This window comes from Paralichthys olivaceus, chromosome 11 (assembly GCF_024713975.1).
Source record: "Paralichthys olivaceus isolate ysfri-2021 chromosome 11, ASM2471397v2, whole genome shotgun sequence".
Lineage (NCBI taxonomy): Eukaryota > Metazoa > Chordata > Actinopteri > Pleuronectiformes > Paralichthyidae > Paralichthys > Paralichthys olivaceus.
In genome coordinates this window covers 42121-66457 of record NC_091103.1, presented here as the reverse complement: position 1 = coordinate 66457, position 24337 = coordinate 42121, and the positions used below count along the sequence as shown (strand labels likewise).

The following is a 24337-nucleotide window of genomic DNA, read 5'->3' as shown; positions in this document are numbered from 1 at the left end:
CGCAAACACACGCAAACACACACAAACTCACACACACAACAAAGACCAGGTTTGTGTGTAATTTAAATGGGGAATAATACGGTTTAAATAGTATGTAGAAATAAAGAACTTTTAAATATGTTTAAGTTACATTGTTAAAAACGTTACATTCAGAAATATACTCTAAGTAGGAAATATTCTATTTTAAGATTAAGTCAGTAAATAACGATTGATTATTGTGGTTAATATCTTCTTCTTCTCTCACCCTGTTTCCTGTCTCTGTTAATAAACATTAGCTTATTAATTGCCTTGATCCTTTTATTATTAAGGGTCAAACTGAAACTGACATCTTAAAACTCATAAACTGATGATGGGGGGGGGTATCCTTATACGTCTATTTTTATGTTGGTTTCAGTGTTTTATTTTATCGAGCTGTGATGTTAATTCTTATAATTTGTGTCGTATGTGTGTGTGTGTGAGTCAGTTAGTGTGTGTGTGGTCGAGAAGAAAGTTCAACAACGGATTACGAAATGTGAAAAATTGTACGTCATGTCAATCAAACTCAAAAGATGAAGTTACACACATGTTGACATAAGTAAAACTATGTAACACAACACAATAAGAAGCATGTTTAAGAAGAAATACACACTGAAAACACATACACTTTATTTACTGACACACACTGATCTCACCGAGAAAAAAACTCATTTTAAAGCTTTCACCTAAAATGCTGTTTAGAGGAACCTGCCAAAATAAAATATTTTTTAACTTATGAAGTGTTGGATGACGTCCTCATTCAGGATCCACCAGGGGCATCTTAAACTGACACTGGACTGACCTGTAACACACACACACACACACACACAGTTAAAGTTGATATTATTTTATATCAATAGTTTCAGGTGGACCCTCAGTTTCTTACTCTTACCTTGTTGCCGTGGAGACCTCGTCCCAGCATCAGACCCAGCATTGAGTTCAGGACGTTTGCTGCACAGAGAAGAGTCTGCAGCCCACTGGCGCCCCCCATCACACTGAACAGTACTACATTCCACTGAACCACAGCACGAGGCTGCAGACACACTCCTGACCACAGGGTAGCATTGTACAGGTAACTTTGACTGAAGGACAAGAGACAGCAAGAGTCAAAACATCTGGACATCCTCCTTCGTGTGTGTGTGTGTGTGTGTGTGTGTGTGTGTGTGTGTGTGAGTGAATGTCTCACCAGTCATGAAGGGGCCGCAGTGGGACCCCCCAGGTGGGACCAGTGGTGGTGTTGTAGAGACAGTGGGGCCCCTGAATGAGGCCCGTAGCACTGACCAGACAACAGCCACCAGCTGCCACCAGACAACCAGTGGAATTCAGCACCTGACACAACATCTGGAAACACAAGACATAAAAACATTTTCTGAAAAATAATCAAATTATTATCCACCTTCATGACCTTTATGACACTTGCATGTCGAGTTGCTTGAGGTGCCTGAGATTTAAGATTTTCATTGCAAACATGTAGATGTATCTGTTGTGCAGATGACAATAAAACCTTTGAATTTGACCTGAGACCACACCCCCTCTGCTCACCTGACGCCTGAATGCACAGCAGCCTCTGGTTCCGCTGCTGCGAACAAACGCTCGAGCTCCAAGAAGAACCTGGAACCAGTTTCAGCCAAGTTTATCATTCCTGTTTAATTTGACAATACAACTTAAACAACACAAACTTACCATAAATCCTGATGCCCAGAGGCCCGTGGCCCACGTGGCCTCTCTGGTCACATGACCCTCCAACAGGAAGTTGATCTTCAGCTCAGGAAGCAGCAGCAGGATGTTGGATAACATGCAGATGATTGCCATGGGAACCAGAGACACGCCCACACACTGTAGACACCTCGACACACACATCTGTTGAGTTCACATGACCACACAATGAAACAGGGCCAGGACTCCTCCCCCACATTTTATACAATCCATTGATGACCTGAATGTTGTCACTGAAACTGTCCAATCAGCTGATGAGTTTTGAAATACAGGAAAATAAAGCTGGAGTTCTTCAGGAATCTGTGTGAGTTCCTCTGGGTTCTGATGTTGGTTCTATATTTTTTTGAATTTTCATGTACAAACAACATCTAAGTGAACGTGTCACAATGTTCACCTGTGTTACAGTGTGTGCGTTTGTGCGCATCTGGGAAGACAAAGTTATTTATTTGAAAATGTTCGGAGTCTGCTGTTAAGAGGTTTTCAGACAATCTCTGGAGTGTCCAGAAATTCTTTCTGACCTGAGTTCATCTATTTAAACCATCAACTTGTCTATTAGACTCTGTCTCAACTGGACTTTTTAAGGACGTTTTTCCTCTAATGGACAGTTCCATATTAAATCAGATTAATATTTGAACCCTAACACCCATTCTTCAGCCCTGTCACCACAATATCATCAGAACAGCTAAAGCTTACTTTTGCAAAGAGATATCCCGCCACATCAGTGAGGGCAGCAGAGCTACTGCTGTGGACACACAAAAAGAATCTGCCTCCTGGATGCTGGCCTCATGCAAAGGGAGCCTGGACTGATGTAACTAATTATATCTTATTAATAAGAAATTATTGAAGGATAGGAGGCCTGCTGATTTCACCAGAGGAAACAACAGCTGTTGAGCTACCTGCTGAGATTAGCAGGGAGGAGTTTGAGCAGTGGAAATGACAGCGTCCCTGCGTTAGAGCCATAGACTGTGTATACAGAGGTGAGAGCCCGTTGCAGGTGCAGAGGTGAGAGAGCGATTTGTTGTGGATATCAATGCTGTCAGCAGCAAAGAGAGAGAGGAGGAGAGAGAGTCCTCTGAGGTAGTTTCATTCTAATTTTTACATCTTTGGTAAACAGTTGTGTGTTTAGTTGTCACTGTTATGGAATTCACAGTGAATGAGACTCAGTGCAGACAGTAATGACAGTTTTAGATGTGATTATAATCTCAACTCACCATTGTAAACAGTTCTCACACTGATCACATATTTATCTGTTTTCACACTGAGGGAAGTTGAGGGACTTGATGTGGACTGTTATCAACAGCACTGTGAGAGATTATCACTTGAATATTACAGATGAGGTAGAAAGACATTTTATATATTTGTACAATGTTTATTTCTTACAATATTTTCATCAGTTCTGGCTGAAATCTGTGGTGCTTCCACCTGCTGAACACAGAATGAACTGTAAGCACCAGTCTTGGCTGCTTAACACAGCTGATATTACATTTGTCAAAAGTATTAATTATTATTATTCTATAATAATCTGAAGTGTTGCTGCTTTGCTCTGTGTTATCCTTCAGATGTGACAGTGATTTCAGCATAAACATCCTTTATAGTGAGTTTTTTCTTTTCTTTTCATGAAGCACTGCAGCACCTGATGTCCTCGGAATCCACTGTGGCAGCAGCAACATAGTGGAGAGCGGCAGCTTCAGACTGGTCACATGAGGACGACCTGCACAAGCTTCATCTGCACAACACTTCATGTTTTCCTCCCTCAACTAAAGATGACCTGCAGCTGCTATAAGTTGGTAGTCATTGCAAAGTGTCATGGATAATATTGAGTCCATTTTTATATCCATTATGTTGGTAAAACACTGTGATCAAAACAATGTTCATCTTTTACTGATTTGATAAACTTTGGATAAAACAGTGTTTTATTTTCTTCTTTGCCATAAGAGACAGAACACACTCAGCACAGCTGTGTCCTTCAGGCTCGTCCGTCCCTAATAAAATGACAGGAAACATAAAAGTATGGCATTATTGCAGAGGAAGTTTGTGTTCTTATATTCTGTGGATATTCAATTATGTAACTGAAAATGGTTTTGGATTAAACAGTGATCTAACAAAACATTTAATCTTCAGTATGGAGTTCCTCCACATTAAAGTATTGCATATATAACATAATGCATTATATGAAATACTCTGCTTGAATTGTTTGTAAGTTATGAAAACAGTTCTGGAGTCAGTGCTGAAGTGATGACTCAGTGTCCAGTCCGGTTGGAGTCCACTTCTGTCTCCTCATGTTGGACATCCATGGGTGCAGGTCGTCTGAGTCACCTAGAGGAAAACTACACAAATAAGTGAACTCCTTCACAAACTTTGAAGTAAGTTCATCAGATCATAATCACTTCTCTTCAGTTTAGGAAGTTGGTGGACGTCAGCCTCAGGTTCTCTGTGACTGTCTATTCTAGGAAAGTTACACTTCCTATTTTTTATTTATATGTGATAAACAAACACATTATTCTGCATGTTCACTTATTTATCACACAAATGACAGAGTCAGTAAAGTCTGTTTAAGATTAACGATGTCAAAACTGAATGTAGCAGACAAGTTCAGCTTCCAGTCGATTCAATTCAACGTGACTTTACAGCCGAGTTTCACGGTGCAGCACGAATGTTATTTCTGAAACAGTAAACTAGCATAAATACTGAAGTTACAGTAACATAGTCGAGACAATAGGTTGTTGAGAGAAACTACATCTCACGTGATGTAGTGTTTTCTTCAAACACACTTCAGTTTCAAAGATGTATCACCAGATACGCTTCTCTCCGACATGTGGACCGGTTCATGTCAGTGTTGTTTCGGTTTAATATCGTAAGTAATAGCTATTCCTGCTGGTATCTTGCCTGAAGGCTAGCGGAGCTAAACTAACAAGCCAGGTACAGAGACACAGCTGCTCATCACCACTGACACATAAATAAAACACTGATTTACTCACCACAGAACCTGGAGCACAGACGTCTGCGACCTCCCGTCAGGACAGTCAGCCGAACAACAAACCATGATATCATCCTTAGCTCAGGTGAAGGGGGATTAGCCTGTTAGCTCAGCCCGTTAAATCAGGTGAAGGGGATAAGTCGTTTTTTTAACGACCAGGTAGTTTTTAAATAACCAGGTAGTTTGTAGTTTTTTTAATAACCAGGTAGTTTGTAGTTTTTTTAATGACCAGGTAGTTTGTAGTTTTTTTAATAACCAGGTAGTTTGTAGTTTTTTTAATGACCAGGTAGTTTGTAGTTTTTTAATGACCAGGTAGTTTGTAGTTTTTTTAATGACCAGGTAGTTTGTAGTTTTTTTAATAACCAGGTAGTTTGTAGTTTTTTTAATAACCAGGTAGTTTGTAGTTTTTTAATGACCAGGTAGTTTGTAGTTTTTTCAATAACCAGGTAGGTAGTTTGCAGTTTTTTTAATAACCAGGTAGGTAGTTTATAGTTTTTAAAATAACCAGGTAGTTTGTAGTTTTTTTTAATAACCAGGTAGGTAGTTTGTAGTTTTTTTAATAACCAGGTAGTTTGTAGTTTTTTTTAAATAACCAGGTAGGTAGTTTGTAGTTTTTAAAATAACCAGGTAGTTTGTAGTTTTTTTTAATAACCAGGTAGGTAGTTTATAGTTTTTTAAATAACCAGGTAGTTTGTAGTTTTTTTTAAATAACCAGGTAGGTAGTTTGTAGTTTTTTTTAAATGACCAGGTAGTTTGTAGTTTTTTTTAATAACCAGGTAGGCAGTTTGTAGTTTTTTTTAAATGACCAGGTAGTTTGTAGTTTTTTTAATAACCAGGTAGGTAGTTTGCAGTCTTTTTAATAACCAGGTAGTTTGTAGTTTTTTAATAACCAGGTAGGTAGTTTGCAGTTTTTTTTATAACCAGGTAGTTTGTAGTTTTTTTAATAACCAGGTAGGTAGTTTGCAGTTTTTTTAATAACCAGGTAGTTTGTAGTTTTTTTAATAACCAGGTAGGTAGTTTGTAGTTTTTTTTTATAACCAGGTAGTTTGTAGTTTTTTTAATAACCAGGTAGTTTGTAGTTTTTTTAATAACCAGGTAGGTAGTTTGTAGTTTTTTTTAAATGACAGGTAGTTTGTAGTTTTTTAAACCGTATTTTACACTTGGTAAGTGTTAGTAGCGTTAACCCTACTGTTGTTTGTTGTGATTTATTGGTTGGGTAAACTTTTATTAGTTTTGACTGTTACTCTTTTGATTGAAGTTAGGTGGTCGGGCGGCAGACACAGTTTCTATAGGATATTGTGAGGGTGACTGTTCTAACAGAAGCTCAGAGTGTAAGACTGCGATTCTGCCTCCTGGTCTCCGCTCTGGATTGTCACGGTGTGTTTGTCATATCTCACGGATATGAGAGCTGCTCCATCTGAATAACAATCTTACTATATTGACCATTATCTAGCAGTTGTAAGTATGACTCTATGTCGCCCCCTCTGGCTCCAGGGAAACATTTGACTGTGTTGTTATGGTGGAGGCTACTCGAACGCAGCTTCTGTCTCTCAATGTCATTAATGTTGTATTTTTACCTCCCTCATATTCTGCAGGTATCTGACTCCAGATGACAATTATTATTTTTAATAATGTTATTTATCATCTTCAAACTTATTATATGAACTGTTGCCATCATCATTCATAACATCTTTACATATAATCATCACACTTATTCTCCTTCATATTCCTGGACTCTCTCCTCTATTGTAATGATTTGAAGTAACTTTAAACATTTAATAAATACAAATTATAATAAAATATTAATAAAACAATTAAAAATTCAGAAAGTTTAAATGTTCAGTGAGCCAAATGTCTGTTTACAAAATAAAAACAAATTACTTTTATGCATCAGTTACTGAAACAATTATTCAGTGTGTTGTATTCAAATTTCAGCAATTTATAAATAAATGTCTGAAAACGTTGAAATAAAAGACTCACAGTGACGAGCTGCTGATCCACTTCAGTCTGAGGAACAGACTTTAAGAAACAGAAACAAAGACACACCCACAGCTTCGTGGAAACAGGAAACATCCTGACACCACTTAAACCTGAAGCACCCCTCTGTCCTTGGGGTCCAGAGGTTCACTCACACATCTGGTCACTAAAGACCAATAATGTCATTATTGATTAATTAAACAATGTGATCAGGTGAAGATGGTTAATCAATACAAGTTATGATCAGAGCAAAACAGTGACGGAGGTTAGAGGTCACTTCATCTTTTTCTCTATTTTAAGTTCTCGTCTTATTTTAGATCAGTCTGAGTCACAGGAATCCAGAGCAGCAAAGACTCAGGTGAGTCCGCCCCCCCCCAGCATTTCCTGAATCTCAGAATAAATGGTTCATGATTCAGTGTGAGTCAAGGGTTCAAACACACGACACGTCCGATCCACGAGGATGTGATGAGCGTCACACGTCAACATCGATCATATGACCACAGAGGAACCACACAATCCTGAACATGATGAAACTTCCTCTGAAAACATGCTTACACGTTATTTAATATCATCGTTACTGTTCAACTCTTCATGATTGTTTCATTAACAGTCTCATCTGTGGTTACTATATCATATATTACTATTTAATGGTCAAGTTGAGTCATGTGTAGTTGACGTCCAATCAGAAGACATGAATCCTCTGAATTAACATATTTTAAACGTGACAAAATCATGTGACTGGATATTTTTCTTTATTATAAGCAATGAAAATAAGAAAAAGTCAGAGAGAGAGAGAGAGAGAGAGAGAGAGAGAGAGGAGTCTTCAGCTGCTCATGGAGAACATGTCAGTCAGGCTGGTCTGTTTCTGCCCCCTGCTGGAGGAGGAGGACGAGGACATGGAAGAGGAGGAGGACGACATGGAAGAGGATGAGGACGAGAACGAGGAGGTCTTCATCATCTTCCTGGACGGTCTGTTGGGCGTGGTGATGCCAACCTTTCCTCCTTTGTCGCGGAGTGGGTAGGCGTCAGCAGAACCTTTGCGTCTGTCAGTGGTTCTCACTTTCTCCTCATGGTCGAACTCCTTCTGGAGTAGTAGAGCGAATCGTCTATCGTCCTCCTCCTGTTGCTGGCTACTCAGCAGCTCTGAGTCCACCCCCCCCACCAGAGATGAGGAGGAGGGGCAGCCTCGTTTGGTGGTCGACGCCTCCTCGTCCATTAGCTCCAGGTCGGAGTTTGTCCTCTTAGTTGATGCAGGTCGTCTGTTTTTCAGCAGCTGATCATCAAGTCGCTGCTGCACGTTCTCCTGAAACAACACAAACATTCACTGACGCCCCCTTCAGTTCAGTCCACCTCCATCTCATTGACCTTTGTTTCTATCGTCATTAGAATAGATTAAAATTTAGATTGAAAATTCCATCTTGAATCAACATCATGTTTCAGTCCAACAGATCAATAACGACATGTCACCTCCAGGTGACTCACCTGTTGTACCGATCACCTGTCGTACTAACCTTGTTGTCGATTCTGTTGGAGGTGGAGCTGCAGTCTGAGGTTGTTTTTGATGAAAGAGGACTGAAGAACCTGAAACAACAAAAGCAAACATGTTTTTGTCTCTTCGCTCTTCTGACCTACAGGTGGCACTAATGTGACAACACTGAACTGCAACAGAGAAGAAGAAACAGTTACACATCACAGACTAGTTCTAATCAAACATTGTTTGTTTTAAAATGTTTTAAGACTTTATTTGTCATGTGCACAACAAGGTCTCACAGGCTCCATTCTACTCATGCTCAAAAATATTTAGAAAGAAAACAACACAAGCAGAAAATAATACAGAATTAAATAAAAAGTAATAACATACAATATAACTACATAAACACGTAAAATATAAATATATTACTGAGTAGAATGAATGGATGACAATGTAGGTAATACTTTCTTATGGCAGTTTAGAGGAGGTTCACTATCTTATGGCCGAGGGATGAAGCTTCTCTTCAAGGTCACGATGGTACTGAACGCTGAACTGTAGTTAATAAACAGCATTGTCAGTGTCCCTCTCGTGTGGGTGGGAGAGGGCAGTGTGTTGGGTGATGGCACCTGCAGTTGACCTGTTTGGCCTGTAGGTGAACTGCAGTGGGTCCAGTGAGTCAGGGAGGGAGGAGGTGTTGAAGGATTTGACTAACCGCTCAAAGCACTTCATGATGATGGAGGTGAGTGCAACTGGGCGGTAGTCGTTCAGGCAGAGGGTTTTGTTTGTCTTGGGAACAGGGACAATGATGGTCTCCTTGAAGCATGTGGGGACTGCAGACTGGAGCAGTGACAGGTTGAAGATGTCTGTGAACACATCAGCTGATCTGAACACGTCTTGAGAGCTCGGCCAGGGATTCCATCAGGTCCAGGTGTTAATCCTCTTGAGTGATCTCCACACGTCTGCCCTGGATATTACAGGTGGGCTCCGGTCCTCCTGAGCCTCTTGTACTTCCACAGCCGGGGAGTTACTCTCAAAGCGAGCATAGAAGGTCTTCAGTTTATCTGGGAGAGGTGCAGACATAACCTCAGCACTGCTGGTCTTTCTTTTGTAGTCTGTCATGGTTTTTAGTCCAGCCCACGTGTTCCTCGTGTTGGAGCCCTGGTAGTGAGACTCCACTTTGTCCCTGTACTGTCTCTTGACACTGCTGATAACACTCCGGAGCACGTACCTGGACTTCCTGTACTCCTCCAGATCACCTGAGTTGTAGGCGTCAGTCCATGCTTTAAGTTTGGGTCACCATTAATCCAGGGCTTCTGATTTAGGAATGTTCGTACAGGGATCCTCGGTACGACTGTTTTCACCTTTCCTCAGCCTGACTAGGACGCTGCCAGTGACCCTTGTTTCCTTTGTTGCCTCCAAGCTCCAGGAACAACAGGTCAACACCACTATAGGTACTCACCTTTATTTTCTTGCGTCGGTGAAAAGGTGATATTTAAAAGTTTTTCTCTGTCATGTTGTATGATAGGGCTTGCATGGTCGTTGTGCATAATGCAGAATAAATAACAGCAGAGCTGTGGGGGAGCTTGAGATACGCCAGCGGTCCTCTACACTCTATTTTGACTAGATCTCATCTGACTGAGGAGATATGTCAGGACAAGGAAAGGGTGGAAAAGGTCTCGGTAAAGGAGGCGCAAACCCTGGATGTTATCACCGTAAAGTTCTCCATGATAACATCCAGGGAATTACCAAGCCCCGCCATCTGCCACCTGGCACTCTGTGGTGGAGTGAAGCATATCTCCACTCTGATCTACGAGGAGACCTCTGTTGTGTTGAAGGTTTTCCTGTTGAATGTGATCTGTGATGCTGTCACCTACACCGAGCACGTCAAGAGGAAGATGGTGACTGCCACGGACACGGTGTATGCTCCGAAGAGACAAGGCCGCACTCTGTACGGCTTCAGTGGTTAAACTCACTTTCCAACAGCTGGATTAAAAATATAAACCTGTATGACGTAACCTGATCTGAAATCTGTAAAACTGAAATCCATCAACTCACCTGTCGATGGATCCAACCTCCTTCTGTCTGTTAGTGGGAGGAGTCACACCAGCAGGTGGGATGTTTCCCTGAGTGACGGACGAAGAATTCTGAGGACGATGATGATTTAACAATCAGAGCTGTGACTTTAGAATCTGTCAGCCAATCACTGAGTGACTTAGCTGATGATGTCACTGTGTTTGAAACATGTATCTTTAGTAGTAGCACAGGAACATGACGAACACAGACCAATTGGTTACTGAGGAGTCTGGCGAGTCGCTCATCGTCCGCTCGTCTCCTGCTCTCCTCCTGAAGCTCTGCCTCCTCCTCCGCCAACAGCCTCTGGATCAACGCATCGCTAGCCCTCCTCTCCTCCTCCTCCATCACTCGCTTTTCCTCAGTCAACTGAAAACACGCTTTTGACAATTTATTCAACACTCAACCAAATCATTTATCAGAATTAGAATTCCTTTATTGTCCCAAGACTGGGAAATTAACAGCATTGCAACGGCAAGATAATCAACAAGCATGAAAAATATAGAGTAAAAATAAGTTAAACAGGATAAATTACTATATACAAACTGCACTTAGATTTCTGACATTGGTTGTACATGATGAGGTTCTGTGTGTGTGTGTGTGAGAGAGAGAGAGAGAGAAAGAGAGAGAGAGGGAGAGAGAGAGAGAGAGAGAAAGAGAGGAGGGGGGGGGGTGTATGGTGGTCTACTGGGTGCAGTGCTTGTTGTACAGTCTGACAGCAGCAGGAGGAAGGACTTCCTGAATCTCTTCACACACTTGGGGTGAAGGAGTCTGTCACTGAAGGAGCTGTTGTTAAAAAGTCCTGCCAAACTCTCTCAACTTATCAAAACCACAAATGTTTTTCTTAGTCAATGAATTTACTTAACATCTAATTACTGAAGACAGACAGAGACAAATAATTCAAATGAATGGATATTCTGACTTTCACCATCTGAGTGAACATTAACTTTAACTAAAGACATTCCGATCATTGACGGGGTTTTCCTTCAATGAATCATTGTCGGAACAAGATAATTAGAACAGAATAGAGAGACAACAGCGGAGGCGGCTCCTTGAAATATAATTCTATCATCACTAAGAGCTGTTGATTATATAAAAGGATTGTGAGGCTTATTTATGAACCTGAGGGAAAAGTAACACACACACACACACACACACACACACTGCCCCCCCTCAGTGGAAACAAATGTCTGAAATCAATTATCAATCAAATCTGTCAAAACATTTAAACTACAAATAAAATATTTTTGGGGATTTCAGACATTTTAATGTGATTAACGATCAGTGTTAAGTGAATCTTACCTTCGTGATCTGATCCTCGTATTCCTGTCGGAGTTCACCAGGACGACTGACTGAGGGAGCACACACCAACACTACACACACAGACACAAACAAGCACAGACACACACGCACACAGACACACACAAAGACACACAATTATAGGATGTTTCAGAGTTATGGTTGTATTATGGGATGTTTCAGAGTTACGGTTGTATTATGGGATGTATGGGTACCTCCTGAGTCGTCCTCGTCCTCCTGACCCTTGAGACGACGTTCACACTGCAGAGGGAAGCTGCTCTGGATCTGATGCCACAGCTGCTGATCTACCAACGTGTTGTTCCTGCTGTTCAGACGGGCCCACGATGAAACTCTCTTCCTGCACATCGGACAGCATAGCGTCGACTTATCGACCGTCTCCAGAAAACACACCTGAGAGAGGGGAGATGAAACGTATGAACATTTTGTATCACAATTATAGCAAACAAAGTGATCACGACTATCAGTATTATCTGATAGTCGTGATCACTTATCTTGTTAGGTGTGTGTGTGTTTGTTACCTTGGAGAAGGTAAGTGTGTGTGTGTGTGTGTGTGTGTGTTACCTTGCAGAAAGTGTGTGTACAAGGCAGTGTCACAGGTTCGATGATGATCTCCAAACAGACAGGACAGCGACAGTCTTCCAGAGACAGTGGACGTCCCACTCCTCCTGCTTCCCCCTCTTCTGACACTGGAGACATCCTCCCCAGTTAATGATGTCCAGCACACACAGGTAACACACCTGTGTTAAGACAGAACAGGTGGAAATCAGCTGACTGAGCAGATGTGAAGAAAAAATCCTCAAACTAAAATGTTTTTTAAATAAAATCAAAACCTTTCAATTTCGGAAGTGAAGACATTTATACCTGAATCAACTATTTGTATGCCTCCTGGTGGAGAAAACACGGTTCTCACTGTGGTTATGTACCCAAATAAAAGAAGAACCACAGACACAACCTGGTATTACTCACAAACACCTGCGGCAGGATCTGTGGTTACCAAGGTAACTTCACGTATATCATGTCATGTATAAAGTAAATTTGAATGCCTTTATTGTTATTGCACAGCTGTACAATTAAAATGTTGTGTGTCTCCCTGAGTATTACATACAACATACATAAAACAACAAGCCAAAGTATCCTCAAACAGATTCAGTGGCCCACTGCTGCTTCAGAATTGTGGCAGACACACTTTATGAATCTGGTATCCCTATTCCGTGCTGTATTATCCTGCTGCATGTCCTCCCTCCTCACTACACTGCTGAACTGCTCTCATTTTTCACCATAAACACCAACACTAATCACAAGTTATTAAGATGTGAACAATACTAAAGTTTACTTAATTTGCTCTGGGGTTTACACTGTATGGACACAAGTATTGGGACACACCTCATATTAACTGAATTCAGGTGTTTCATTCAGTCCCATAGGCTGGACCCTGAATTCCAGTGAAGGTAAATCTTAATGCTTCAGGTGACCAGGGCATTTTGGACAATTCTAAGCTTCCAACTTTGTGGAAGTGTTCTGTTCCAGGACTCTGCTCGGTCCATAAATGCCTGGCCGGGGGAGTTTGGTGTTGAAGAACTGGATGGGCCCCACAGAGCCCAGACCTCAACCCCATCCAACAACTTCAGGATGAGCTAGAACTGAGAGTCTGATCCCTCGGGTCCAGCATCAGGGTCTGACCCATAGACTGTATATAGTATATATGGTCTGACCTCACACATTTCTTCTGGATGAAGGAGAGTGAAGCTGCTACAGCTGCAAACACCAGCTCCATATAAATGCCTTTGGATTTAGAATAAGTTATAAAAGCTCCTGTCCCAGAACTTTGGTCCATTTACTGTAAACGACAAGTATTTAAACACACTGGGAAAAAAGAGTCCAACATTTTGTGCACACGCAGTTAATCTGCTAGACAACACGAGTTGGACCCACACAACACAGTCAGGACATCAGAGTTAAAGTGACCAAAACGACCCGGATTCATGATCCCACACCATCGATCAATTACTGAAGCCATGTGATTGTCAGTTTGTGTCCCTTCAGCTGAAGCACGGATAAATCTAGCGGAGGCAATCGACGTTTTGACAGAAATGGGGACTAATTATGAGGATCTGTCGAGAGCTCATCAGGAACTTTTTCTAGAAGTTGGGTCGATCCCGAGTTTTCCTGAAAGCAGCACCAGTTGCTGCTGACGCTGCTGTTTGTCACAAAGGAACATTTAAATAAAGTTATATTATGTTTAAATAGAGTTTAATTCGGTTTATATGAAGTTGATGTAAAGGTCAAAGGTGAAACCCCTGTTCATTGCTGCTAAACTTAGCTTCAGCTGATGCTAACGTTAGCTTCAGCTTACACTGCTAACCATAACAAGAGGCTAAAAACTCACGGCCGAACCGGAGCAGCTCCTCGGCTCAGCCCAGCGTCACACCCCGGGCTTCAGTCCCGAGCCTGAAGATCACTCACCGGAGGACAACCGGAGGACAACCTGAGAAGAACCGTGTTTACCGGAGCAGAACCGGACCAGAACCGTGCTTACCGGAAGTCTTCCTGCTAACACTGAGAACCCGCGTGATTCGACTGTTTGTGCGCATGCGTGACACAGTCCCGGCGCTGCCTTCAGGAGCGTCGTAAATCCCAGCCATGATCAATCATCAATATGTGATATTGATGATTAGAAAACAAAATCATCGTAATATATAAAGTGTATTTACATAAAGCTCACAACTACCAAGTTTGTGGTTTATTCAGTGTATTCAAATATTTGATTCAAAGTTTTATTTCCTGCACTAAAATCTTTCATTTGACTGGAAAGTATTTGCACAAATTCCGGCTGTATATGAAATAATGAAGTTTGAAGATGTTTCTAAAATCATAAGGGAAAAACCCATGAGTAAGATCTTCTTTGTTCATTTCCCACTTTACAAGTCATTTGTATTTAGAAGTAGTAATATCATCTCTTTTTAATACCATGGAAATAGTCTTTTAGCATCACAAATGAAAAAATGCTTCATGAAACTAGATGGGTATTTATTTCATGAGATCAACATATTTACAAACACACAAGTGAATGTGATCGATCAAAACAACAGTGTTTCATTTTTCACATGAACTGAATCAATCAGAGGAAAATATTTCTCTGGAAATACATTTATATCATGAAAAAAAATCAAACAAAAGTCATATAAACAGAAAGAAAACAAGTGTTGTTCTCTTCTCACACTGATGCTATTTGAATAAATTGATATAACGATGATCTGATGTAAATACAGAAAATCAATAACTGTATATAATGACGATCAATAACTGCATACAATCAGTGAATGTTTATAAAGATGGATACGTCCGATACCAACTCTGCCATCTTGTGGTAAGGACGTAATTTACAGTAAGAGTCTATGTAGTCTTGAAAGTGGGGTGGAGCCATGGTATCAAGGATCAGTCTCAGCTGTCAATCATCAAATAACTAATTAAAACCAAAGTGATCAGAAACACTTCACACAGTGAGATAAGAATGACCTGAAATGAAAGAAACCATCTTTGACAAACATTTACCCCTAACTCTAGTCCATTTCCCATCTGCTAACATGGAGGAGGTTTATGACCTATACTACAGCAAGCCAGCCACCAGGGGGCGATGAAGCTGTCATGTGGTCCATCTTTAATGGCTGATGCAGACTTGAGGCCATTGACCCCAAATCTATATTGATCTCTAAGAAACATTTCAGCTGTTACTGTTTGTAAACTCTTGTGTCCATGGAAACTCATCCCTGTGTTTCCTCCGTTTGTTGCCGGACTCGAGGTCGTTCAGGCCGTCGTCTCCACAACAATGTTTCTTGAGCTGCCGAGAGTCAGAGAAGCCCTGACTGCAGCGGTCGCAGGAGTACAGCTTCACGCCCGTGTGGATCTGCATGTGGGACTTGAGCTGGTTAGACTGCCTGAACTTCCTGCTGCACACCACACACTGATAGGGTTTCTCTCCGGTGTGGACCAGCAGGTGGCGGTGGTAGTTCTGTGGCGTCCTGAATTCTTTCCCACACTGTTCACACCGGTGAGGTTTGACTCCAGTGTGCAGCAGCTGGTGCTGCTTAAGCTGTGACGAGAGCAGAAAACCTTTCTGACAGATGCCGCACACATACGGCCGGTCGCCGCTGTGCTGCCTCATGTGGTACAGGTACATGTGTCGCAGGTGGAACGACTTCCCACAGGTGTCACAGGTGAACTCTTTGTTCTCTGCATGACTCTTCTCGTGTGTCCTCAGCGTAGTGCTGCTGCTGAAGCTCTTCAGACAGATTTTACAGCAGAATGGCTTGACCCCGGTCGAACTGCGTCTCCCCTTCCCTCTGTCTGTCACTCCGTCTTTACTGTGATGAACCAGCTGCTGGTGTTTCTGCAGCTGACAGTTGTAGAAAAACGTCTTCCCACACAAATCACACATGAACGGCTTCTCCACTCCGTGAACCAGCATGTGAGTCTTCAGAGCCCAGGTCCCGGTGAACCCCTCCCCGCACTGATCACACCTGAGACACAACAGAAAGCGATGGAGGAAGTTACAAATATGAACAAAACTACAGAAGTCAAACTGTCTATTTTCTCTCTCCTTGACAGCTCAAGTATTTAACATAAAGTATGTAAATATAAAGTATTTAATATAAAGTATCTAAATATAAGGTATGTAAATATAAAGTATTTATACAGAAAGTATTTATATATAAAGTATTTAAATATACAGTGTTTAAGTATAAATGGGTCATTCTGGATTAAAGAAAACAACAATTTGTACATTTTAGAGGAAACACTAGTGAAAACATCACTAGAATGATTTAATATTCAGTTTATAACAATAGATCATTTCACCTAAATCTTAAAAACTGGACCTTTAAATAAATGGAACTCAACCTTGAATTGGACCTGAGCTTTAAACTCTAATACATTTTTTATTGCCTAACACCAGCCCATAGTAAAATTCTACTGTGCCAATAATTCAAGACATATTTCCAACCTAGGAAACCCTAACCCTAAGACATGAAGATGAACAGATGATTTTCAACTCAACTCAACTCTAACTACTTTCAATTTCTCTAGTGCACGATGGCACAAAGATTATTGAACACTGAGTGATGTGTCGACCTTTGGTCTGAGAGTCCTACTGATAAATTCATAACTCCTAACTCTAACCCTGAACACATTCTTGTATTGCTGTGTTGTTGCTATTACCTGAATGGTTTCTCTCCGTTGTGAAGCCGCAGGTGTCTCTGCAGGTTGTACTTTAGTCCGAAGCTTAGACCGCAGGTTTGGCACATGAAGGGTTTTTCTCCGGAGTGGACGATGGCGTGCTGCAGCAGACCCATGCGACACTTGAAGGCTTTGTCGCACTCGCTGCATTTGAAAGGTCGCTCCTCTGAATGCGATCTCTTGTGAACGCGAAGGTTGCTGGCGGTGGAGAAGCCCTTCCCACAAGTCTGACACATGTACGGACGGGCACCGGTGTGAACGGTCTGGTGCTCTCGGAGGCTCTTCTTCCGTGTGAAACTCTTCCCGCAGACGTCGCACATGAAGGGCTTGACTTTGGCGTGCGACAACTCATGGTAGCGGAGAGCACTAGAGGAGGTGAAGGTGCGATCGCAGGCGTGGCAGACGAGCGGCGTCTTCTCGAGCCGATGGCCAGCCTGGTGGGCTCTGAGCTGTCTCAGCAGTCTGAACTTCCTGTCACACTGGTCGCAACGCAACAGCTTGTCAGGGTCGTTCTCCTGCGCCGCCCTCAGCTGGTGGCTCAGTTGGTGTTTGTGCAGCGTGGTGATTTTGTAGAAACCTTTATCGCACAAGCTGCATGGAAAAGGCTTCAGGTGACACGACGCATGTTTGTTCAGCTGATGTTTCTGATGAAAACCTTTGTTACACAGTTCACAAAAAAACCTCTTCTGTCTGTACAACTCCCTCCTCCTCCTCCGCTCTTCCTCTCTCTGCTGGTCATCAGTCAGCCCTGCACCAACACACAGGGTTTACAATATACACAAAACAGTGACACACACACACACCATCACCTCAATGGTCAATGGGGCCCCTATGAGTGGGAATCTTGTCAGTGGGGATCCTGACAGAGGGGCCCCTGGGTGATTTATTGTAAATTTATCGTAAATGTGAATTTCACTTCTGAATTATTTTGTCCCTAATTGGTTCCTGTAGATTTCAAATGTCTCACCTGGTAGACTCCTCGTCTCATCTTCATCTTTAACAGTTTCTCTCTTCTTCACCGATTGCTGAAAAACACAAAGGCTGTTTTTTAGACATGTCGTGACATCCCCACAGAACTGGTTCTGGATTTTCACCATAGCAATAAATGGTTGATTTGAGGGGACGCTGGTGTTGATGCTATAAACAAAAATGTGATCTCCGCAGCAAAATACTTCCTGCATGTTTGCGGCTCCACCTCTTAACTGAATCCTGCAGGGGATTTGAGTCCGCTGTGATCCATGTGAGAACATGGGTCTGATGATATCAGACGACATTTAGACTAAAAACATGGTGGAAATGTTTAGCCTAAAGTGTAATTTGAATGTGGGGCTTAGGGACACTTGGATTACACCACACAAACAGTTTGGAGTCAAGTTATGTTCTTTACGTCTGAAGAAGAGGTCCCCTATTATTAAAATAGAACTGGATTTGGCTGCAACACATTTTACCCCTGAAATTCCAGAAGTGCTTTGTGGACTCAAACACTACACCCCACACTTCCTGTGACATCCTGATAATTAAGAGTTACAGTAATCTAGTCTAGAGAACAAATGGACAAGTTTCTCAGCGTCCTTCTGAGACAGGATGTTTCTGATGTTCTTAATATTGCGCAGGTGGAAGAAAGCTGTCCTAGAGACTTGTTTTATATGTTGGTCAAATCTCCTGGTCCAACATAACTCAAGGTTCCTCACAGTGGAGCTGGAGGACAAACTGACACCAAGGTGACTCTGTTCAGACAGTGATTCTCTGAGATGTTGAGGGTCAATGACAACGACCTCAGTCTGAATTAGAAGTAAGAAGTTCTGGCTCATCCAGGCCTCGATGTTCTGGAGACGTTCCTGAAGTTGAACTAAGTGATTAGATTCATCAGGCTTCATAGAAATGTACAGCTGGGTGTCGTCTGCGTAACAATGGAAGTGTCTGTGGTGCTTTCTGATGATGTTGCCTAAGGGAGCATATATAAGGTGAAGAGTATCGGTCCAAGGACAGAACCTTGTGGAACTCCATGACTAACTTGCATGTGCATGGGGGGGTCATTGTTGACGTTAACAAACTGAAATCTATCTGATAAATATGATTGAAACCAGTCTGAAGTCCCTCTGATCCCTTCATGTTGTTCTAGTCTCTGTGATCTTATGATCTATGGTGTGATGCGACAGTGCTGTATTGATCAGTATTGATCACACACTTACATCGACAGATGGTTCTTCGTCAGGTGTAGGCAGATCTTCACTGACGTTTGATGATTCACCAGTGAGCTCATCAACTGGCTGAGCATTAACCACAGGAAGTGATATCATGTGTGTAGAGGACTGGATCAAATCTGGTGATCGATTTTGGATCAATTCTAAAACCACCTCAGTCTGGATGTCAGGAGGGGGCCCAGCTAGTCTCTCCTGCAGCGCTTGAGGGCACCTGCTGCTCTGGCCCGTGATTGGTGCGGAGAGTGGCTGGCTGATGATGACCAGGGGGACCTGGGGGCCGCCACATATTGTTTTAGTGGAGTTGAGGATGGCCATAGCGAGAGCAGCAGGGTTAGCTGCTGATTGGTCGATGTCCAGGGACAGAGCACGCCCATCTGTAAGATTCAGTTCATCAAAATAAAAGTCTGATTATTGATATTAAAAGATAAACGTATGACAATAAACACATTAAATTATATTTCATTTAAACTTCATGTTGAGTTTCATAAAGTTCTTCTTCACTCTGTCTGTTGTTTTGGGGATAAATATGTTTGAGTTTCTTTGGTGGAAGATCGGATATAAAAATGTTTAAGCATCAGTAAATGTTTTAAAACTAAAAATGTCGCTGCTGAAACATTTCAGCACAATTTAAGTTTTTCTATAAAAAATAACATCAACTAAAGATTGTTTTAAATATTTATTCAACAAAACATTTATTCTTTACCAGAGACCACACTGACACCCAAAAACACGTGTCACATGACCAATCACCTGTAAACAGTGTTGATGAGCGTTCAGGTTCCCTCCCCACACGTTAAGATGCGTTCAGGTTCCTCCCCTCACATTAAGAAGCGTTCAGGTTCCCTCCCCACACGTTAAGAAGCATTCAGGTTCCCTCCCCTCACGTTAAGACGCTTTCAGGTTCCCTCCCCTCACGTTAAGAAGCATTCAGGTTCCCTCCCCTCACGTTAAGAAGCATTCAGGTTCCCTCCCCTCACGTTAAGACGCTTTCAGGTTCCTCCCCTCACATTAAGAAGCATTCAGGTTCCCTCCCCTCACGTTAAGAAGCATTCAGGTTCCCTCCCCTCACGTTAAGATGCGTTCATGTTCCCTCCCCTCACATTCCCTGGGATGTTTAGGGCACCAACCTGCTGGTTTGATCTTATAGAGTGTTTGAGTCTGGCAGTTCTTGGCTGCAAAGTTCTCCTGGTTCTTCATTTCAGACTTCAGATGTTTCACTTCATCCTTCAAAGCTTTGTTCTCTTTCTCTAAACTCACATACAGCTCTGTAAAAACTCTGCAGATTTTACGAACAGCCTCTCTTGACATTACGTTGAGGACGGTGTTCAGCTGAATCTGCAAGAGACGACATAAAATGAATCAAACCTCTTCTGTGTTACCATGGTGTTCAACTACTGACTGAGGAATATTTATCAGCTGACTGTAATATTATTATTATATTATTTAGTCTTAGTCTCTGATATAAACTTGTATACCTTTGTATTTACACTGAAATATACTTATAAACATGTATATACTCTGATATAAAAACATGGATACTCTGATATAAGCTTGTATACTCTGATATAAACTCTTACACTCTGATATAAACTCTTATAATCTGATATAAACTCTTATACTCTGATATAAAAACTTGTATACCCTGATATAAACTTGTATACTCTGATATAAACTAGTATACTCTGATATAAACATGTATACTCTGATATAAACATGTATACTCTGATATAAACTCGTATACTCTGATATAAACATGTATACTCTGATATAAACTCGTATACTCGGATATAAACTCTTATACTCTGATATAAACTTGTATACCCTGATATAAACTCGTATACTCGGATATAAACTCTTATACTCTGATATAAACATGTATACTCTGATATAAACTCGTATACTCTGATATAAACTCGTATACTCTGATATAAACTCGTGTACTCTGATATAAACTCGTATACTCTGATATAAACTCGTATACTCTGATATAAACTCGTGTACTCTGATATAAACTCGTATACTCTGATATAAACTTGTTAGTATAACTACACGGAAGTACAGCCTGTCCTCACCGTGGCGTCCTCCCTGTCCCTGTGTCCCAGTGTCTCCTGGAGGACACACACCACACACTCCACCGCCGCCGCCATGATGAGCTCCGTCTGACCACAGAAGCTTCGAACCGCCGTCATGTTGCTCCGGGGCTGTTGTTGAGCTGCAGCGGGACTCGGGGCTTCGGACTCGGTCAGAACCCAGAGAGACGTCGCTGAGGAGGGACGACCGGAAACTACTGAGACTTCACATCCGGGTCAACTTCCGGGTAAACTTCCGGGTTACTTGACTTCTTCTTCCGCTGCGTTCCGAAAAACTAGATCATCTCCTTCCCTCACCACTAAACCACTAAATCATCTCCTTCCCTAACCACTAAACCACTAAATCATCTCCTTCCCTCACCACTAAACCACTAAATCATCTCCTTCCCTAACCACTAAACCACTAAATCATCTCCTTCCCTCACCACTAAACCACTAAATCATCTCCTTCCCTAACCACTAAACCACTAAATCATCTCCTTCCCTCACCACTAAACCACTAAATCATCTCCTTCCCTCACCACTAAACCACTAAATCATCTCCTTCCCTCACCACTAAATCACTAAATCATCTCCTTCCCTAACCACTAAACCACTAAATCATCTCCTTCCCTAACCACTAAATCATCTCCTTCCCTCACCACTAAATCATCTCCTTCCCTCACCACTAAATCATCTCCTTCCCTCACCACTAAATCACTAAATCATCTCCTTCCCTCACCACTAAATCATCTCCTTCCCTCACCACTAAAACACTACATCATCTCCTTCCCTCACCACTAAATCATCTCCTTCCCTCACCACTAAATAACTAAATCATCACCTTCCCTAACCACTAAACCACTAAATCATCTCCTTCCCTAACCACTAAACCACTAAATCATCTCCTTCCCTAACCACTAAACCACTAAATCATCTCCTTCCCTCACCACTAAAACACTACATCATCTCCTTCCCTAACCACTAAATCATCTCCTTCCCTAACCACTAAATCATGTCCTTTTCAATATCCTCAGTACATCCACCACTACTACACTGCTGCAACTACTACTATACTTCTACTACTACTACTAATACTGTACTATGACTACAATACTACTACGAAAACTACTACTACTGCACTGCTGCTAATACTACTACACTTCTACTACTGCTACTACTGTACTACGACTAAAATACTGGTGACACCTCCTGTTCCCTGAACAACCAGGTGAAGGCTCCTTTTCCCTGAACAACCAGGTGACACCTCCTGTTCCCTAAACAACCAGATGAAGGCTCCTTTTCCCTGAACAACCAGATGAAGGCTCCTTTTCCCTGAACAACCAGGTGACAGCTCCTGTTCGAAGAACAACCAGGTGAAGGCTCCTTTTCCCTAAAAAACCAGGTGACACCTCCTGTTCCCTGAACAACCAGGTGAAGGCTCCTTTTCCCTGAACAACCAGGTGACAGCTCTTGTTCCCTGAACAACCAGGTGACAGCTCCTGTTCCCTGAACAACCAGGTGAAGGCTCCTTTTCCCAGAACAACCAGGTGACACCTCCTGTTCCCTAAACAACCAGATGAAGGCTCCTTTTCCCTGAACAACCAGGTGACAGCTCCTGTTCCCTGAACAACCAGGGGAAGGCTCCTGTTCCCTGAACAACCAGGTGACAGCTCCTGTTCCCTGAACAACCAGGTGAAGGCTCCTTTTCCCTGAACAACCAGGTGACAGCTCCTGTTCGAAGAACAACCAGGTGAAGGCTCCTTTTCCCTGAACAACCAGGTGACAGCTCCTGTTCCCTGAACAACCAGGTGACAGCTCCTGTTCGAAGAACAACCAGGGGAAGGTTCCTTTTCCCTGAACAACCAGGTGACAGCTCCTGTTCCCTGAACAACCAGGTGAAGGCTCCTGTTCCCTGAACAACCAGGTGAAGGCTCCTTTTCCCTGAACAACCAGGTGAAGGCTCCTGTTCCCTGAACAACCAGGTGACAGCTCCTGTTCCCTGAACAACCAGGTGACAGCTCCTGTTCCCTGAACAACCAGGTGAAGGCTCCTGTTCCCTGAACAACCAGGGGAAGGCTCCTGTTCCCTGAACAACCAGGTGACAGCTCCTGTTCCCTGAACAACCAGGTAAAGGCTCCTTTTCCCTGAACAACCAGGTGACAGCTCCTGTTCGAAGAACAACCAGGTGAAGGCTCCTTTTCCCTGAACAACCAGGGGAAGGCTCCTTTTCCCTGAACAACCAGGTGACAGCTCCTGTTCCCTGAACAACCAAGTGAAGGCTCCTGTTCCCTGAACAACCAGGTGAAGGCTTCTTTTCCCTGAACAACCAGGTGAAGGCTCCTGTTCCCTGAACAACCAGGTAAAGGCTCCTTTTCCCTGAACAACCAGGTGACAGCTCCTGTTCGAAGAACAACCAGGTGAAGGCTCCTTTTCCCTGAACAACCAGGGGAAGGTTCCTTTTCCCTGAACAACCAGGTGACAGCTCCTGTTCCCTGAACAACCAGGTGAAGGCTCCTGTTCCCTGAACAACCAGGTGAAGGCTCCTTCTCCCTGAACAACCAGGTGAAGGCTCCTGTTCCCTGAACAACCAGGTGAAGGCTCCTTTTCCCTGAACAACCAGGTGAAGGCTCCTGTTCCCCGAACAACCAGGTGAAGGCTCCTTTTCCCTGAACAACCAGGTGAAGGCTCCTGTTCCCTGAACAACCAGGTGAAGGCTCCTGTTCCCTGAACAACCAGGTGAAGGCTCCTGTTCCCTGAACAACCAGGTGAAGGCTCCTGTTCCCCGAACAACCAGGTGAAGGCTCCTTTTCCCTGAACAACCAGGTGAAGGCTCCTGTTCCCTGAACAACCAGGTGAAGGCTCCTTTTCCCTGAACAACCAGGGGAAGGTTCCTTTTCCCTGAACAACCAGGTGACAGCTCCTGTTCCCTGAACAACCAGGTGAAGGCTCCTGTTCCCTGAACAACCAGGTGAAGGCTCCTTCTCCCTGAACAACCAGGTGAAGGCTCCTGTTCCCTGAACAACCAGGTGAAGGCTCCTTTTCCCTGAACAACCAGGTGAAGGCTCCTGTTCCCCGAACAACCAGGTGAAGGCTCCTTTTCCCTGAACAACCAGGTGAAGGCTCCTGTTCCCTGAACAACCAGGTGAAGGCTCCTGTTCCCCGAACAACCAGGTGAAGGCTCCTGTTCCCTGAACAACCAGGTGAAGGCTCCTGTTCCCTGAACAACCAGGGGAAGGCTCCTTTTCCCTGAACAACCAGGTGACAGCTCCTGTTCCCTGAACAA

The 24337-nt window shown here is 42.8% G+C and overlaps 4 protein-coding genes and 1 long non-coding RNA gene across 10 annotated transcripts; 1 reads left to right on the top strand and 4 right to left on the bottom strand.

Annotated features, from left to right (window-relative positions):
- Positions 1-609: 609 nt before the first annotated feature.
- Positions 610-7160, bottom strand: LOC109641184 (transmembrane 4 L6 family member 5). Its single transcript, XM_020105560.2, has 6 exons — positions 6689-7160; positions 1699-1875; positions 1558-1626; positions 1202-1356; positions 908-1097; positions 610-817 (listed from the first exon to the last, which is right to left on the bottom strand). Exons 1-6 carry the CDS (start codon positions 6779-6781, stop codon positions 797-799), a joined length of 705 nt encoding a protein of 234 aa, XP_019961119.2. The 5' UTR covers positions 6782-7160; the 3' UTR covers positions 610-796.
- Positions 3080-4809, bottom strand: LOC138412091 (uncharacterized). Its single transcript, XR_011244597.1, has 2 exons — positions 4710-4809; positions 3080-4047 (listed from the first exon to the last, which is right to left on the bottom strand). It is a non-coding gene; the product is annotated as an uncharacterized lncRNA (long non-coding RNA).
- Positions 7161-7418: 258 nt separating the features above from the next.
- On the bottom strand, positions 7419-14202 carry rnf168 (ring finger protein 168). 6 transcript variants are annotated; one of them, XM_020105558.2, is made up of 8 exons: positions 14083-14202; positions 12108-12283; positions 11741-11936; positions 11529-11599; positions 10440-10595; positions 10212-10300; positions 8197-8266; positions 7419-7988 (listed from the first exon to the last, which is right to left on the bottom strand). In XM_020105558.2, exons 2-8 carry the CDS (start codon positions 12240-12242, stop codon positions 7509-7511), a joined length of 1197 nt encoding a protein of 398 aa, XP_019961117.2. In that variant the 5' UTR covers positions 12243-12283; positions 14083-14202; the 3' UTR covers positions 7419-7508. The 6 variants fall into 6 exon arrangements, with proteins under 6 accessions (XP_019961117.2, XP_069390894.1, XP_019961115.2 ...); XM_069534793.1 differs by having other exon boundaries at positions 7419-7985; XM_020105556.2 differs by having other exon boundaries at positions 13933-14129.
- On the top strand, positions 9656-10205 carry LOC138412089 (histone H4-like). Its single transcript, XM_069534813.1, is given in 2 exon segments — positions 9656-9906; positions 9908-10205. Coding segments are annotated over 2 exon segments (321 nt in total). The 5' UTR covers positions 9656-9801; the 3' UTR covers positions 10124-10205.
- Positions 14203-14556: 354 nt separating the features above from the next.
- Positions 14557-21292, bottom strand: LOC109641188 (zinc finger protein 85-like). The gene is made up of 6 exons (XM_069534769.1): positions 21055-21292; positions 20110-20317; positions 18971-19356; positions 17746-17803; positions 16761-17526; positions 14557-16063 (listed from the first exon to the last, which is right to left on the bottom strand). The coding sequence occupies exons 1-6, from the start codon at positions 21169-21171 to the stop codon at positions 15268-15270; spliced, it is 2331 nt and encodes a 776-aa protein (XP_069390870.1). The 5' UTR covers positions 21172-21292; the 3' UTR covers positions 14557-15267.
- Positions 21293-24337: the final 3045 nt, after the last annotated feature.

Bases quoted from the DNA above. Each gene is read 5' to 3' on its own strand.
- rnf168 (XM_020105558.2), bottom strand. From the start codon at position 12,242: ATGTCTCCAGTGTCAGAAGAGGGGGAAGCAGGAGGAGTGGGACGTCCA. The intron at 10,301-10,439 runs GTCTGTGTTCGT...CATCGTCCTCAG, and splicing joins GACTCCTCAGTAACCAATTG to AATTCTTCGTCCGTCACTCA. The intron at 7,989-8,196 runs GTTAGTACGACA...GTGTTGTTTCAG, and splicing joins CCAACAGAATCGACAACAAG to GAGAACGTGCAGCAGCGACT.
- LOC109641188 (XM_069534769.1), bottom strand. From the start codon at position 21,171: ATGACGGCGGTTCGAAGCTTCTGTGGTCAGACGGAGCTCATCATGGCG. The intron at 20,318-21,054 runs GTGAGGACAGGC...CGTCTCTTGCAG, and splicing joins GGGACAGGGAGGACGCCACG to ATTCAGCTGAACACCGTCCT. The intron at 19,357-20,109 runs GTTGGTGCCCTA...TGAATCTTACAG, and splicing joins CTATAAGATCAAACCAGCAG to ATGGGCGTGCTCTGTCCCTG.
- LOC109641184 (XM_020105560.2), bottom strand. From the start codon at position 6,781: ATGTTTCCTGTTTCCACGAAGCTGTGGGTGTGTCTTTGTTTCTGTTTC. The intron at 1,627-1,698 runs GTAAGTTTGTGT...AACTGGTTCCAG, and splicing joins TCTGGGCATCAGGATTTATG to GTTCTTCTTGGAGCTCGAGC. The intron at 1,357-1,557 runs GTGAGCAGAGGG...TTGTGTTTCCAG, and splicing joins GCTGTGCATTCAGGCGTCAG to ATGTTGTGTCAGGTGCTGAA.